The sequence below is a fragment of the Zootoca vivipara genome, chromosome 7 (assembly GCF_965207765.1).
Source record: "Zootoca vivipara chromosome 7, rZooViv2.hap1.1, whole genome shotgun sequence".
Classification (NCBI taxonomy): domain Eukaryota; kingdom Metazoa; phylum Chordata; class Lepidosauria; order Squamata; family Lacertidae; genus Zootoca; species Zootoca vivipara.
Genome location: NC_142590.1, coordinates 30031938 through 30044592, shown reverse-complemented (window position 1 = coordinate 30044592; position 12655 = coordinate 30031938). Strand labels below are relative to the sequence as shown.

The window sequence follows — 12655 nt, the reverse complement described above, 5'->3', positions numbered from 1 at the left end:
TCAATTCATCCATCTTTGACCTCAAGCAATTCCAAGCAAGAGGGGGGTGAAAAGCTTTTAATAGAACATAGAACCAGTTTCAAATCCCCTTTGATTTATATTTCTTGAAGAGGTGGAGAAGGTATTCCATAACTGAAAAGTTGCATATGCTTTGCAGAAACAAAAAAGAAATGAGAAGGAAAGGTCAATTCCACAGCACTGACGGAGCTTTTGAGCTTATTTTAATCACATTGTGGATAAGTATTTTGGGCTCTTTTCTAAGGTACAGGTTATTATTACTGTAAAGGAACTGGCAGAGGGAACAAAAAACATGAAATAATTCTGTCTATTAGATCTTGTTTCTTGATTATCAGGTTCCTCATTTTCCAGAAGAGAAGAGGCAAGTTTTCACGTCTAGTCTTTGTAACAAGACATGCAGTAGGTAGCAATTAGCTGTCTCCTCTCTGCTGGTCTCCTTTTCTCATCTGGGCACTTGCAATTATTGGTTTTCTTATTACAATGCATCTGTCCAAGAGAGTAACGGGCACCAGCAGCCGCCCTATATAACCACCACATATAGACACAGTGACCATCATTTCTCAGCAAGTGACTAGTATTTATGGAAGTGTGTATGTGATTTATCACAAGTAAATGTATAAAAGGCAGTAATCTCTCCTCTGCTGGAACATTGTAAAACTGACATATGCAATAATTTTGCTCATGGTAATTATTGAGTAGACGTGTTTCTCCAGAGACGAGAATTGAGGTACCATAGAGAGTTACATAAATACAGCAGGGCAGTGTTTCCGCAGCTTGAATGAGCCCATGGTGACTGCCTGCCTCCGGGCCACCAGTCTCTTCTTCTGTCATCCATTCTGTTCATTGTTAAAATCCTATTTTCAAAATGGGTGGGAGGCCGGAGGAGCTGTCATGAGAATCATAGTCATTTTATTTATGTTCCACATTTTCCGCAAACACATTGTGCTCACAAGAGATGCACAATAAACGGACAATTTAAAAACAATAGAGTAAATACAAATTACGACGCAGTTTAAAGTTTGACGATTAGCAGTATAGTTAAAACGCATCAAAAGTCGGTTAACAACATCCAGTACTAAAAACACCAATGCTATACCCACACTCAATTCAGCAGTTCCTATGAAGAGAGCTAGCAAAAGATGCATAGCCCACATCATTCTAGTTGTAAAAAAGAGTAAGTTAAAACTAACAAAACTGAGCTGTCCTTTGCAGCAGCCTCCTGCCATGCCAAGCCAAACACCCTTTTTAAAAGCCCTATTTGGGTCTAGATGTGCACTCTCACACATTTTCACTGGGTTGACAGTCAGTAATGCATGTCGTGTTTCTTCCTTGTGGTTCGTGCTCTGAACAGTGTATCAGGCTGTTTACTGGGATTCACCTGCAGCAGCAATACTTGGCGCAGCTGACGAAAACAGTGATAGCGGCAGATTAGTGTCAAAATTAAGGCAGCTTTGCAGATAGGTTTTAAAAGGTTACTATTATTTGGAGTCTGTCAACAGCCTGGGTGTGTTAAGGGTGAAATAGGGGAAGGAAAGAAAGAAAAACTATAGACTTGTCTTATTATCATCAGTTTACAAAACTGCTTGCCTGGCAGCTATTCTTATTTCTTACAGACAGGCAAGTAGCTGTTTACAAGCCTGCTCTAGGGACCTCTATTTAGATATTGTTTGGGGCACTGGTATAGGGTTTTTTTTAAAAAAAAAAAAGTTTGATGGGCTTCAGTGGTTCAGCAGTTCAGGAGAGCTTTATTGCACCACTCCAAACACCATTTCGCAGCATCTTGTTTTTTGCTGATCTGTCTCATGATGAATTGGGTTGAACTGTCTCAAATTTAAGAACTTGTGTTTGCTCACAAAGGTGGCCCAGGCTCTGGTAAAGGAACCCAGTGTGAGAAATTAGCACAGAAGTATGGATTTTTGCATCTGTCGACGGATGGTCTCATCCAACGTGAAATGTCATCATTATCAGAAAGGAGCAGGATCATCAGAGATAACCTGGAAAGCGGCAAACTTGTACCAGGGGTAAGCTGTGATCCGGGGAGGTGATGGGTCTGACAAAGAATCTGTGCATCACAATGACACAAAACCCAAAGAAGCAAAGAACATTTAGTGCAGTTATGACTGCCAGCTGTTTGAAAGGATGTCAGGAATGGATTGTGCAGTGGGGCTGGGCCATTTACCTGACCTCCCTCTGTCCAAGTCACAGAGACAGAGAGGAGCAGGGGCGATATAGTGACAGTGCAAATGTACACTGAAACACTGGATTGGCTTCGCCAGTGTGCTTACACCACATTGACCTTGCTGCTGCCTTGCTTCTCCCCATCTTCATCTGACTGTGCAGTAGTGACTTGGCCAGAGGGAGATCAGGCAAGAGATTCAGCCCCACCACATTCTCTGCTACTGGAATAAGTCCTCTTTCCACAACACCTTTCAGAAGATCATTTGTTACTAGCCAAAGATTCCTTTGGCACCCTAAAATTCAACCACAGTATGGCACAAAAAGCATCCTTACTTCAAGGCATCATAGGCTTTTTTCCCCTCCTCACAGATTTAAGCTATTTTAGATGCTCTCTCAGCATACTATATTTACAAAGGTCCCATGTTGAGTCAGCTGTTAATCCAGCTCTGACTATGATGAGATTATTTTTTTTAAATCCAGTAGTTTGGTAACTAAGCACTTTACTTCCTGTGAAAATGTGCAATGAGGATGTTGGCGCATCCTCAGCTGGTAAGGGTGGGGGCATAGCACATGGGCCTGACTAGGATTGGGAGTTTTGTCTGTGTCTCACTCCAAAGCACTGCAGTGTCAAAGTGGTTTCTAAACAAAAATCATTTAATCTTCTTCCATTAAGGATATTGTTACGGATCTCCTGAAAGAAGTTATACTCGCCAATATGGGAGGCACAAATGGGTTCCTGATTGATGGTTATCCCCAGGAGATGAAGCAAGGAGAAGAGTTTGAGAGCCAGGTGAACATTTATTATTATTATTATTTAAAGATTTTATGTGCATTCTTTCTTCAGGATGTGCATTCTCTCTTTCTTCAGGATGTAAAGTCTTTCCTACATATCAATTACATTTGTTATGAGACATTAATGTTGAGTACAGTATAAGGTTAGGGAAGAAGCAAGTAGAGGAGAGGAAGAGGAGTGGTGAAACTTATATTCTAGGTGAGCATTATCACAGTGTGAAGGGAAAGGCTGCAGCTTAACAGCCGAGCACTCGCTTGGAATGCAAAAGGTTCCAGGTTCCACCCTTGTCTTCTCTTGGTAGGCCATGGGGAACACTTCCATCTGAAAACCCTGGAGAGCCACTGTCAGTCTGGGTAGATTGGCCTTCCCTAACCTGGTGCCATTCAGATGTTTTAGACTACAACTCCCATCAGCCCACCCAGCATGGCTGGGGACCACACTGAGCATGAGAGACTGATGATCTGGTTCAGGAAAAGGCATTTTCCTATCTTCTAATTAGGGCTGCCAGGATTTTTTTCCAGCAAGGGATCTGTGCCTCGTACTGCTCTGCAACATGCCAAAATTCATAAAAATGATGTCTTAGTATGCAGAAACTCTGCAGGAAAAGCTCTGCCTGCTGAACTCTTGTGTTTAATGTTCATACATTGCATATCACTTTTTATGCAGAGGGGCAATCAAAGCACGCAAAATATCAGTTTAGGAAAGCACCGATACAAAGTATTTAGAAAGCGATACATATGCAGTGCAGTTTATGTTTGCCATAGAATTGTTTAAAGAAAGTAGAAACCCAGATATAAATATATAGACAAAGACAGTGAGAAAAAGCATTGAGCTATTTCATTACAGATCCATGTTTTCCATTCACATTTTGAGTTTTCCCTTTTGCTGATGGGAGAGCTGGAACCCAATAGCTCTGCTGCATCAGGGCCTTCTGATCCAGTCCTCAGGTCGCACAGTGGCCAAACAGATGTCCATGGAAAGCCTGCAAGCAGGACCTGAGCATCCTTCCCACTTTTGTTCCCTGATAACTGGCACTGATAGCGTTATCCTCCACAAATCCCTTGTCTAATCCCTTTTAAAGCTGTCCAGTAGGTAGCACATTACTTGCCAGCTACTTCAAAATACCCTAAATAATTAGCTGAGATGGGTTGAGGGAGATGACGACATACATATTCCCTCCCCTCAGCAGCTCCGTTGAGTCTTATCTCTGTGCACCTGATGCTGACGGGATTCCATTTAATCCTTTAATTAGGAAATACCAATGAAGAGTGTTGTTATTATTTTTACATTGTCACAAAGCACTTTTTGTACAAAGTACTGAAGATTAATCCTGTCATTAGAACACCAAGAGTCATGGGCTTCACTTCCTCATCTTGGCAAAAATGGCCTCTTCCCCTTAATTAAGCGGCTCCAGGATATTATTAAATTGTTCTCTCGTCATTGTGATGTAACATTTTAAAATATGGCATAGTTGATTCCTCAGTTCACACCAACAGTGTTATTGTGTCAGAATAACTCCTCACTAGATCAGAGACTAATTTTTGGTACACTGGTGCCTCCTTGTGTATGAAATGAATTATGTTATCGTCTGCTATATAACACTGCACGGGAAGGTGTTTTTCCATTAAAACATAATCTCAGGGCTGATTTAGATGTTGCATTTTTGCAGCTTCAAGAGTCTCTGCTTCTACACTAGCTATTTTAGTTATTATTTTCTCAAACAGCAGCTTCAAATGCTAAATGGGCAAGCTTCTTTTGAAACAAACAGGAGTCTACAACATGGCAAGGGGCTCAGCTAGTTGTAAGAATCCTTTTACTTTACATAATATTCCACAAACCTAGAATCAACAAATTGTAGTTGAAAGGGACTCCAAGGGCCATCTAGTCTAACACCCTGCAATGCAGGAATCTCAACTGAAGCATCGAAGACTAGGCCATCCAACCTCTGCTTAAAAATGTTGAATGAAGGATAGTCCATCACCTGTTGTGGGAGTCTGTTCCACTTTTGAACTGCTGTCAGAATCTCCTTTATTGTAACTTGGATCCATTGGTTTGGATCCTAGCTTCTGGAGCAGCACACAGCTTGCTGCATCATTGCATGTGACAGCCCTTGAGATATTTGAAGATGGCTATCATATCTCCTCTCAGTCTCCTCTTTTCCAGGCTAAACATACCCAACACCCTCAAAAGGCTTGGTTTCCAGACCCTTTATCACCTTGGTTGCCCTCCTCTGCACACATTCCAGCTAGAGCTAGACAATATCCGTCTTAAATTGTGGTGTCCAGAACTGGACCTTGTACTCCAGATGGGGTCTAAGGCAGAATAGAATGGTACTACTGTTTCCTTTGATCAGGACACTATACCTCCGTTGATGCAGCCTAGAATAGCATTAGGGGTTTTGGGGGGTTTTTTGTTGTTGTTTTTTTGCTGCTGCTGCTGCACAACACTGTTGATTCGTGTTAGCTTATGGTCTACTAAGACCCATAGATCCTTTTCACATGTACTAGCAATACAGCTGCCCCATCTTATATTTGTGCAACTGGTTCCTGCTGCCTAAGTGCAGAACCTTACATTTGTCCCTATTGAAATTTATTTTGTTAGTTTTGGCCCAGTTCTCCAATCTATTAAAGTCATCTTTAATCCTGAGTGTCTTCTGTGGCATTGTCTTCCCCTCCCAGTTTGGGGTCATCTGCAGATTTGATGAGCATCTGCTCAATTCTTTAGATTGTTCTTGAGTCACCTGTCTGAATCTCTCCTACAAAATCCACGTGGATGTTGCATTCTGACCTCATTCCCATGAGGAAGAATGATATGCTGTGATCAGCTCTTATATTCAGTCAATTTTCTCATTTTTTCTCCCAGATTGGCGAACCATCTCTGATGCTCTGCATGGACTGCTCCTCTAAGACAATGAGCAGCCGCCTTCTGAAAAGAAGCCAGAGCAGCCAGTGCTCGGATGGCAGTGAAGAAGCCATCATGAAGAGCATCCAAAATTACTACCAAGCAACGGAGCCTGTGATCACCTATTATGAAAACAAAATTCCATTGTATAAGGTAAACCGGCTAGGGTTTGGAAGTGGACTATGGTACCACCTTCTTCTGAATACATCCAAAAGGCTAAGAGTTCATTCACATGTGCTCTAAGCTTTCCAAGAGGCCAAAATCCTCTCCTAGGTTTGCACCAGGGCGTATGCACCAACCACACTGTTCAGTTCGAATATTGGTTTGGCACTTTGGAAAACATTTTGTCATGGCCCAAAGCATTTGGGAGGCTGCCTGGTTCCTAAGAGCATATGAAGAACCCAGTGGGATCAGGCCAAAGGCCCATCTTGTTCTCACATTGGCAAGCCAGATGCCTGTGGGAAGCTCACAAGCAGCACCCTGAGTGCAGAAGCATCTTCCTCATCTGTGATTCCCAGCCACTGGGATCCAGAGGCATAAGGTCTGATTCCCCTTCAGTACTAGAAAATGAGGAAATAGCTGTAATTTTTTTCCTTTTATGACAGAAGTGGGTAACATTTGTAAGCATGCTGGCCCACCAACTTACAAGCAACTAGGTCTTAGGATTTTTGTGTTGGGCACTTTAGAAGTTAGGGTGGTGGTTGTTGTGTGTTTTTTAAGGAAACATCTTGTTTATTTTTGGTAGCTCCCAACCTCTAGCATAGGGGAAGGCAGTCCCTTAGGTAACTTGGTTCCAAGTTGTGCAGAGCTTTAAGAAAATCTTGAAAATGGCTCTATTGCCTGTTAAATGGCTCAGTACTTAATATACTCAGCTGACTTCACTAAAGCACTGAATAATGCCCTATTGCAGGACTGTTCAAAAAGGTCACGCACGAACATTCTATCCTGAAATGAATTTCATAAAACTTAACTAAAAATAAAAACCAGGTAAGCAAACTTTTGTTTTCTAGCTCACAGGGCATCTCGTGGCTACTGAGCATGCTCATTCCTCTTCAGGCTGTTTTGGTTTTGCCCTTATGATTTTTGTACTTCAACAGAATTGAAGGTTATCTCAAGCATGGTGCTTGTTCTCGGCAGCATTTTGACTAATCCTGTAGGCACTCACCTCCTGAATTTGCATTAGAGGGAATAATTATAGAATACCAGAATGGTTTCCTTTTTGAGCTTCAACTATCTGATGCAAAAAAAACAATATCTTTTTTTTTTAAACAGATAAATGCAGAAGGGACACCAGAAGCGGTTTTCCTGGAAGCATGTGCTTCTGTCGATGCTTTTCTGAAAAAGGAAGGAACGGCACCATCTCTTTCCGTGTAATTGCAATGCTTTCTATCTCATATGCACAGTCGGTGGTCATCAAAAATGCTGTCTAAAGCCACAGCTGCTGCCTTGAAAGATTAGTGCGTATTGTAAACTTTGAAAAAAAAAATCAAATCTGTATAACCCATACAGTACAGTAACATTCAAGTACTGTATGTTGTCTCTCATATGGTTTGCACTTTGCAGGTTAAAAAGCAGCATGGTAAACAACAACTCTAATTCCTAGAAATCATGTCTTGCATTTCATTATTACCTGGTATACTATACAGCATCCGAGTTTCTAGTTAACTGACAGTCAGCAGAACTGACAGAAATGTTTTGTTTCTGTAAACGAACAACTCAATTCTGAGACTATTCAAGCTTGCTTTTTTTTTTTCTTATAATGCTTGAAAAAATCTGTTTTCTGACATTTTATCTTACTGGTGGAACATGCCTGCAGTTAAGTTGCAGTCATTAACACAAAGCAGCAGAAGTTAAGAAATCTTCTGAAAAAGTGGTATCTTATTATACAACGTAAGTAAAATGTTAAGCAGTTAACAAATATGATTATGGAATCAGCTGCTGTGTCAACACCAAACTGGGTACAAACAGCCTATGTACTTAAATGTGATAATGTAAGGATATTGCGGTTTGGTTAAAACAACAACAAACCAGTGCCAAAATATTGCTGGTGCACTTAATGTATAAGCACTTATAGTATTTGAGTGTCAAAATACATATGTTGAGATAGCTAACATGCACCCTTTAAAGAATATGGGGGCATCACATCAATACATGTTGTTTACTGTTGTTTGACAAGTATTTCAACTGTAAATCTCAATTTTAGGTCTTTCATTGCCTGAGGAACGTGTGAAAGAGATGTGTTTTACTCAGCCTGTGTTTATAAATCTGCAAGCACTCTCTTTGCACAAAACACAATGGGTTGAGCCAAAGAAGATTGGGCAGGATGCCACAGATGCAGTGATGCTTCCCTGGCTCCCCCTCCTCACTAAAACCCCCGAGACACCCTAAAATTGACTCCTGATGCAGGATGAGACATAGGAGCTCAGGGAAATTAGAGGATGTTGGTAGGGGTGCCTTGCAAACGTAGAAGTAATTTTCCACTCAAGTCAAGGTATCCCTGGATACAAGTAAAATTGATTTCACAAATAAGTAAAAATGCTGAGATTTTCTGAACAAGATAAAAAACGTATTTGATTTCTTTAGAATTGGCTCCTACCTTCTCCTGGACCATCTACTATTTCTTCTTGCATGATTCATCTCTCTGTCAACAGTTGCATTTTGAAGCAGATTTGTATTTTTCAAGCTACTTTTCTTGTACTGAAGATGTAAAACAAATAAAATGTATGGACAAACACTAGGAGTAATAATTTTTTACTTTGCACTTTTGGTTTCATTAAACAAAAGCAACCATCCAGAGAAGGTTTTAAATATTTTTACTTCATTATCTGCAGATCCTTCTGCATTTTTCAACTTGCTTTAAATTTGCACAATAAACGGTTTGCTACTCTCTGAACTATCAATTGAGCTTTTCTTTTCCCTGAAACTGTGGATGTTCCTGATTGTTTCAGCCTTTTTACAAATATTTTCTGGAATTTTTACTAATGCAATATTATGGCAACTGCTGTGGGAACAAGTCAAGGCATGTGGGAGCAGTTTGTCAGGACATATAAGGAAGCACAGCACTAAACTTCATTGCAAATTTGAAGAAACTCATATAAAACATTGATTTGCACATTGATCTCTGCTACTTAACAAGGTTTGGGGAAATGACCACAAGGTTTTAAAATTCCAAAATAGGCCACCCTCATCTTGGTTTCATTTTATCTTTCATAAACCTTCAATGTACACGAAGTTTGTTACGTCTGGATTATCGGGGGGGGGGGGGAATAGTCAGAAACTTAGTCCCCCCACCCCCCAAAAAGCTGATTTTAAAATCTATCAAGATCATCCAAACACACTTAGACAAAGCTTAACTACCTATTCTATATGGCTTTGATGGGTATGCTGCTAACTTACACTTTCTGTAATATGCAATTTGAGCATGTACCCGGGCTTCTTAGAAATGGGTGTCGTCATGTAACAAATAAACCATTTATTTAATTAAAACAAAAGATCAAATAAGAGATTTAGTTGTGTTTCGCCCATTAGTTTTCCCCAGCTGTGTTTGGCACACCATGAAATCCCACAGGAAGTGTATTAGGGTGGGTCCAACATCAAATTGGCTGCCTTGCTTACAGAACACCTGCTCAAAGTGTGGTGGCTTACAGAACCAATCCCTTTTCTGAATGACACGGCTAATATGGCAACGGATTTCCCCCACACCAGAAACTTTGAATGTTGCAGTGTAAAAGAATTATCAAGGCTGATGGGTTACACCATTTGCATATGTAAAAAGGACATAATTTATATTTGCATAATTGGTTATTTGTCTTTCCCAAAGCAATTTGCCTTTGCTTTTGTTAAAGAGAAAAGTGAAATACATCAGGTGTATTCTTTTCCGTTATATATATTTTGGTTTATTAAATTTCTCAAAGAATGAGATATGCTTACAGACGATGTGTTATACTGCTCAGTCATTAGAAACGGTACTGCATCATCTACTCAATATATTTAAAAAATGCTCAAGCTCCTCTAACAAAGAGTGATTACACCTAACAAACACTGTGAAAATTAACACTGTGAATAAACAAATCAAAACTGCTATCAAATGCACCAGCCAATTCTTTGTTAGTTATTTACTGCCATATTTAAGTTAAACATGTACTCGAAGTCATTCTGAAAATTCAAGTTTTTTTTAAGCAAGGGGAAATCTATTACAGTTAAAATAATCATTATTTCTGAATCACAAGTTATACATGTCAAAATGATATATTAGCTAAAAATATGTAACAAATATTACAAAGCTTTTTCGATCATTGCTATATTTAGGCTACTAAAGCGTACCAAAATGCTTTTCCTTTTTACGCTGCAATTATAATACTGGGGGGAACGACTGCATCATAGTCATAGAGAAGCTACATGGAAGTATTACTTATTTGCTTGATACCTTCTCCCATGTAGTCAATCCAATCCAGTGGTTTCTTAAAGACATGGTAATTCTGACATGCACCCCAATGCGCTACGCCATTCATTTTAAAAGTATACAGTTGTGCATGAGCATTAACACATGTGCAAACCTACATCCTCCATCAAAGTGAACAGAGTAGCACATGCACAAAAGGTCTATCTCAAGTGGGAACAAACACGGCTCAGAACTGGGGTGTGCCAGGATCAGGGTATTTGTGCATAATCTTTGAAGAGGCTGCGTAAATAGCTGGGCAAAGGCTACCAGGACACACTGAGCCCCTTAAGGGGATCAGATGTCCCTTGAGTTTAAGAGCTAAATTATATTTTCAATTCTGAATGTTGGTTCGATAGTCAAACCTTAGAAAAAAGTCACAGTAAGCATTCTATATATAAACAGACTGTATCCACATAGTTTATTTCTCACAGTTCTCCTGACAATTGAACATTATTTAAGAACATACTGTATACACAGATAAGAAGAAACATACAAAATGTTTTAAATGATGCACAACAAAATCCAGCAGTATAAAAGAATGCATGTGAACCTTTGCTCACTGCTCAGGCTAAATTTAATCACTTGTTTAAATAGTAATAAAAATACAATCTTTCATGGATCTTGTGCATACTACAAAAGAGGAAAATTATTCCCATATATGATTTATATTAGGCAGTTTTCTTTGATGAGTTGCAATAACAACTCCAAATACAGAGGCAGAAGGCTGTGTATTTTACTTTATAAGAGTTAATGTTGGGTATTAGAGACTTTTACACAGTTACTACCACTGGCACTTTTCACCATATTTTTGTACACATCACATGGTCATTTTATATAACATTACATTTAAAAATATATTTGCGTGACAATTTTATAATATTCACACACCATGAGCTGGTTAAGGAAGCAATGCCACTGTTGCCTCCTGTAGTGCTTCACTGTTGGTAAAAAATTTTTTTGTTGTGGTAAAAAGAAAAAAAGAAAATGAAATGAAAGTAAAGAAACATCAACTTGATTAAGCAGCTCCAATTTTATAAAGGCCTATTACCGACCATCACAGAGACAGTGATTGTTTTAAGAATACGTTCTAGACGCAAACACTGTCTTAGGTTAAAACACTGCCTAAAGAAGTCAGTTTTCTGTGCTGCAAACTATTTTCACAACAAAACTGCAAACTACTTAACTGTTTTTTAATGTATGCAATTCATCATCTCTGCATCTCCTAGTAGTTCTTTGGACTATCTTTAATGTGTGCTTTCATTTCTGGCCACACTTTTGCAACTCCTCTCTTCAGATTAAACCAACTTACACACACACACACCTGCCCCAAAAAACTAACGCAGTGAAAAGAAAATCTCCCCCAAAAGCTTTCCGCACGCTAGGAATGTTCAACCTCTGTTCAGTTATCTAGTATCATGACAGGTCAGAGAGCAGGATTTTGATGAGGGCACTCGGAACGCTCTCATGCTGAGGATGACATTCCTTGGAAAGCAAACGTCTTCCCAAGGTGGACACAGAATCGTCAAGAGTGCCACAGTTGGTTTTCAGAGAGGATACTAAGCTTCAGGTTGCAGATTTGCTTTCCATGTCATCTATTTGCAGGAAAGTAGTTGGGGTCAAGGTAATTATAAGTGGGGCCTTGGGACATACAGTAGTCTCTATCTAAGAACATTTCTGCTCTGTACATAGGCTCCAATCGGTGACTTTCCTTGTGAATGTCTGTTTCATGCAGACTGAAAGAAAAGGAAGAAGCATTATTTGTTAAGTATGAAATTCCACACAAAGAAATCCATGGGTGAATTCCATTTGTCAAAAATTCTCACACTGAACATTTGTAAAAAATGCCCTACAAAATATCATAATTATACCCTATGCATACGATATTTTATCCTCAGCGAATTTATATAACTTTCTGGCACGCATTTCATATCACGATTTAAAATTGGGGTGGTGGTGGTTTGAAATTACATGTGATTTTAGTCCTCTACTCAGAGATAAGGCCAGGCACCCCCAAACTGCAGCCCTCCAGATGTTTTGGCCTACAACTCCCATGATCCCTAGCTAACAGGACCAGTGGTCGGGGAAGATGGGAACTGTAGTCCAAAACATCTGGAGGGCCGGAGTTTGGGGGTGCCTGGATAAGACCCACTGAGACAAATATGCACCGGATTTCCGTCTTAAGCTTACTGTCAGTAATGGTCATGGATGCATGTTGCTTACCAGTCAGAACAAGAATCACAGAAATCCAAAGACATTTCTGGAGGGCAGTCTCGGCAGTGCCACCGAATGCCTTGAATGGGATCGATTCCACAGTTATCGCACTG

General features: G+C 39.9%; 2 protein-coding genes across 15 annotated transcripts in view; one reads left to right on the top strand and one right to left on the bottom strand.

Moving 5' to 3' along the window:
- AK5 (adenylate kinase 5) overlaps positions 1-8783 on the top strand; it is an 84242-nt gene extending 75459 nt beyond the window's left edge. Inside the window, exons 11-14 of the mRNA XM_035121631.3 lie at positions 1876-2039; positions 2870-2986; positions 5852-6043; positions 7163-8783. Of these exons, the coding sequence (XP_034977522.1) occupies positions 1876-2039; positions 2870-2986; positions 5852-6043; positions 7163-7264 (575 nt within the window). The 3' untranslated portion in view covers positions 7265-8783. The remainder of the gene's footprint in view (positions 1-1875; positions 2040-2869; positions 2987-5851; positions 6044-7162) is intronic.
- A 1934-nt stretch (positions 8784-10717) lies between these two features.
- The window catches only part of ZZZ3 (zinc finger ZZ-type containing 3), a 40093-nt gene continuing 38155 nt past the window's right edge, over positions 10718-12655 (bottom strand). For all 14 annotated transcript variants that reach the window (XM_035121625.3, XM_035121627.3, XM_035121629.3 and 11 more), the window contains 2 exons: positions 12552-12652; positions 10718-12064 (listed from right to left, as the gene is read on the bottom strand). In XM_035121625.3, the coding sequence (XP_034977516.1) occupies positions 11920-12064; positions 12552-12652 (246 nt within the window). In that variant the 3' untranslated portion in view covers positions 10718-11919. The remainder of the gene's footprint in view (positions 12065-12551; positions 12653-12655) is intronic.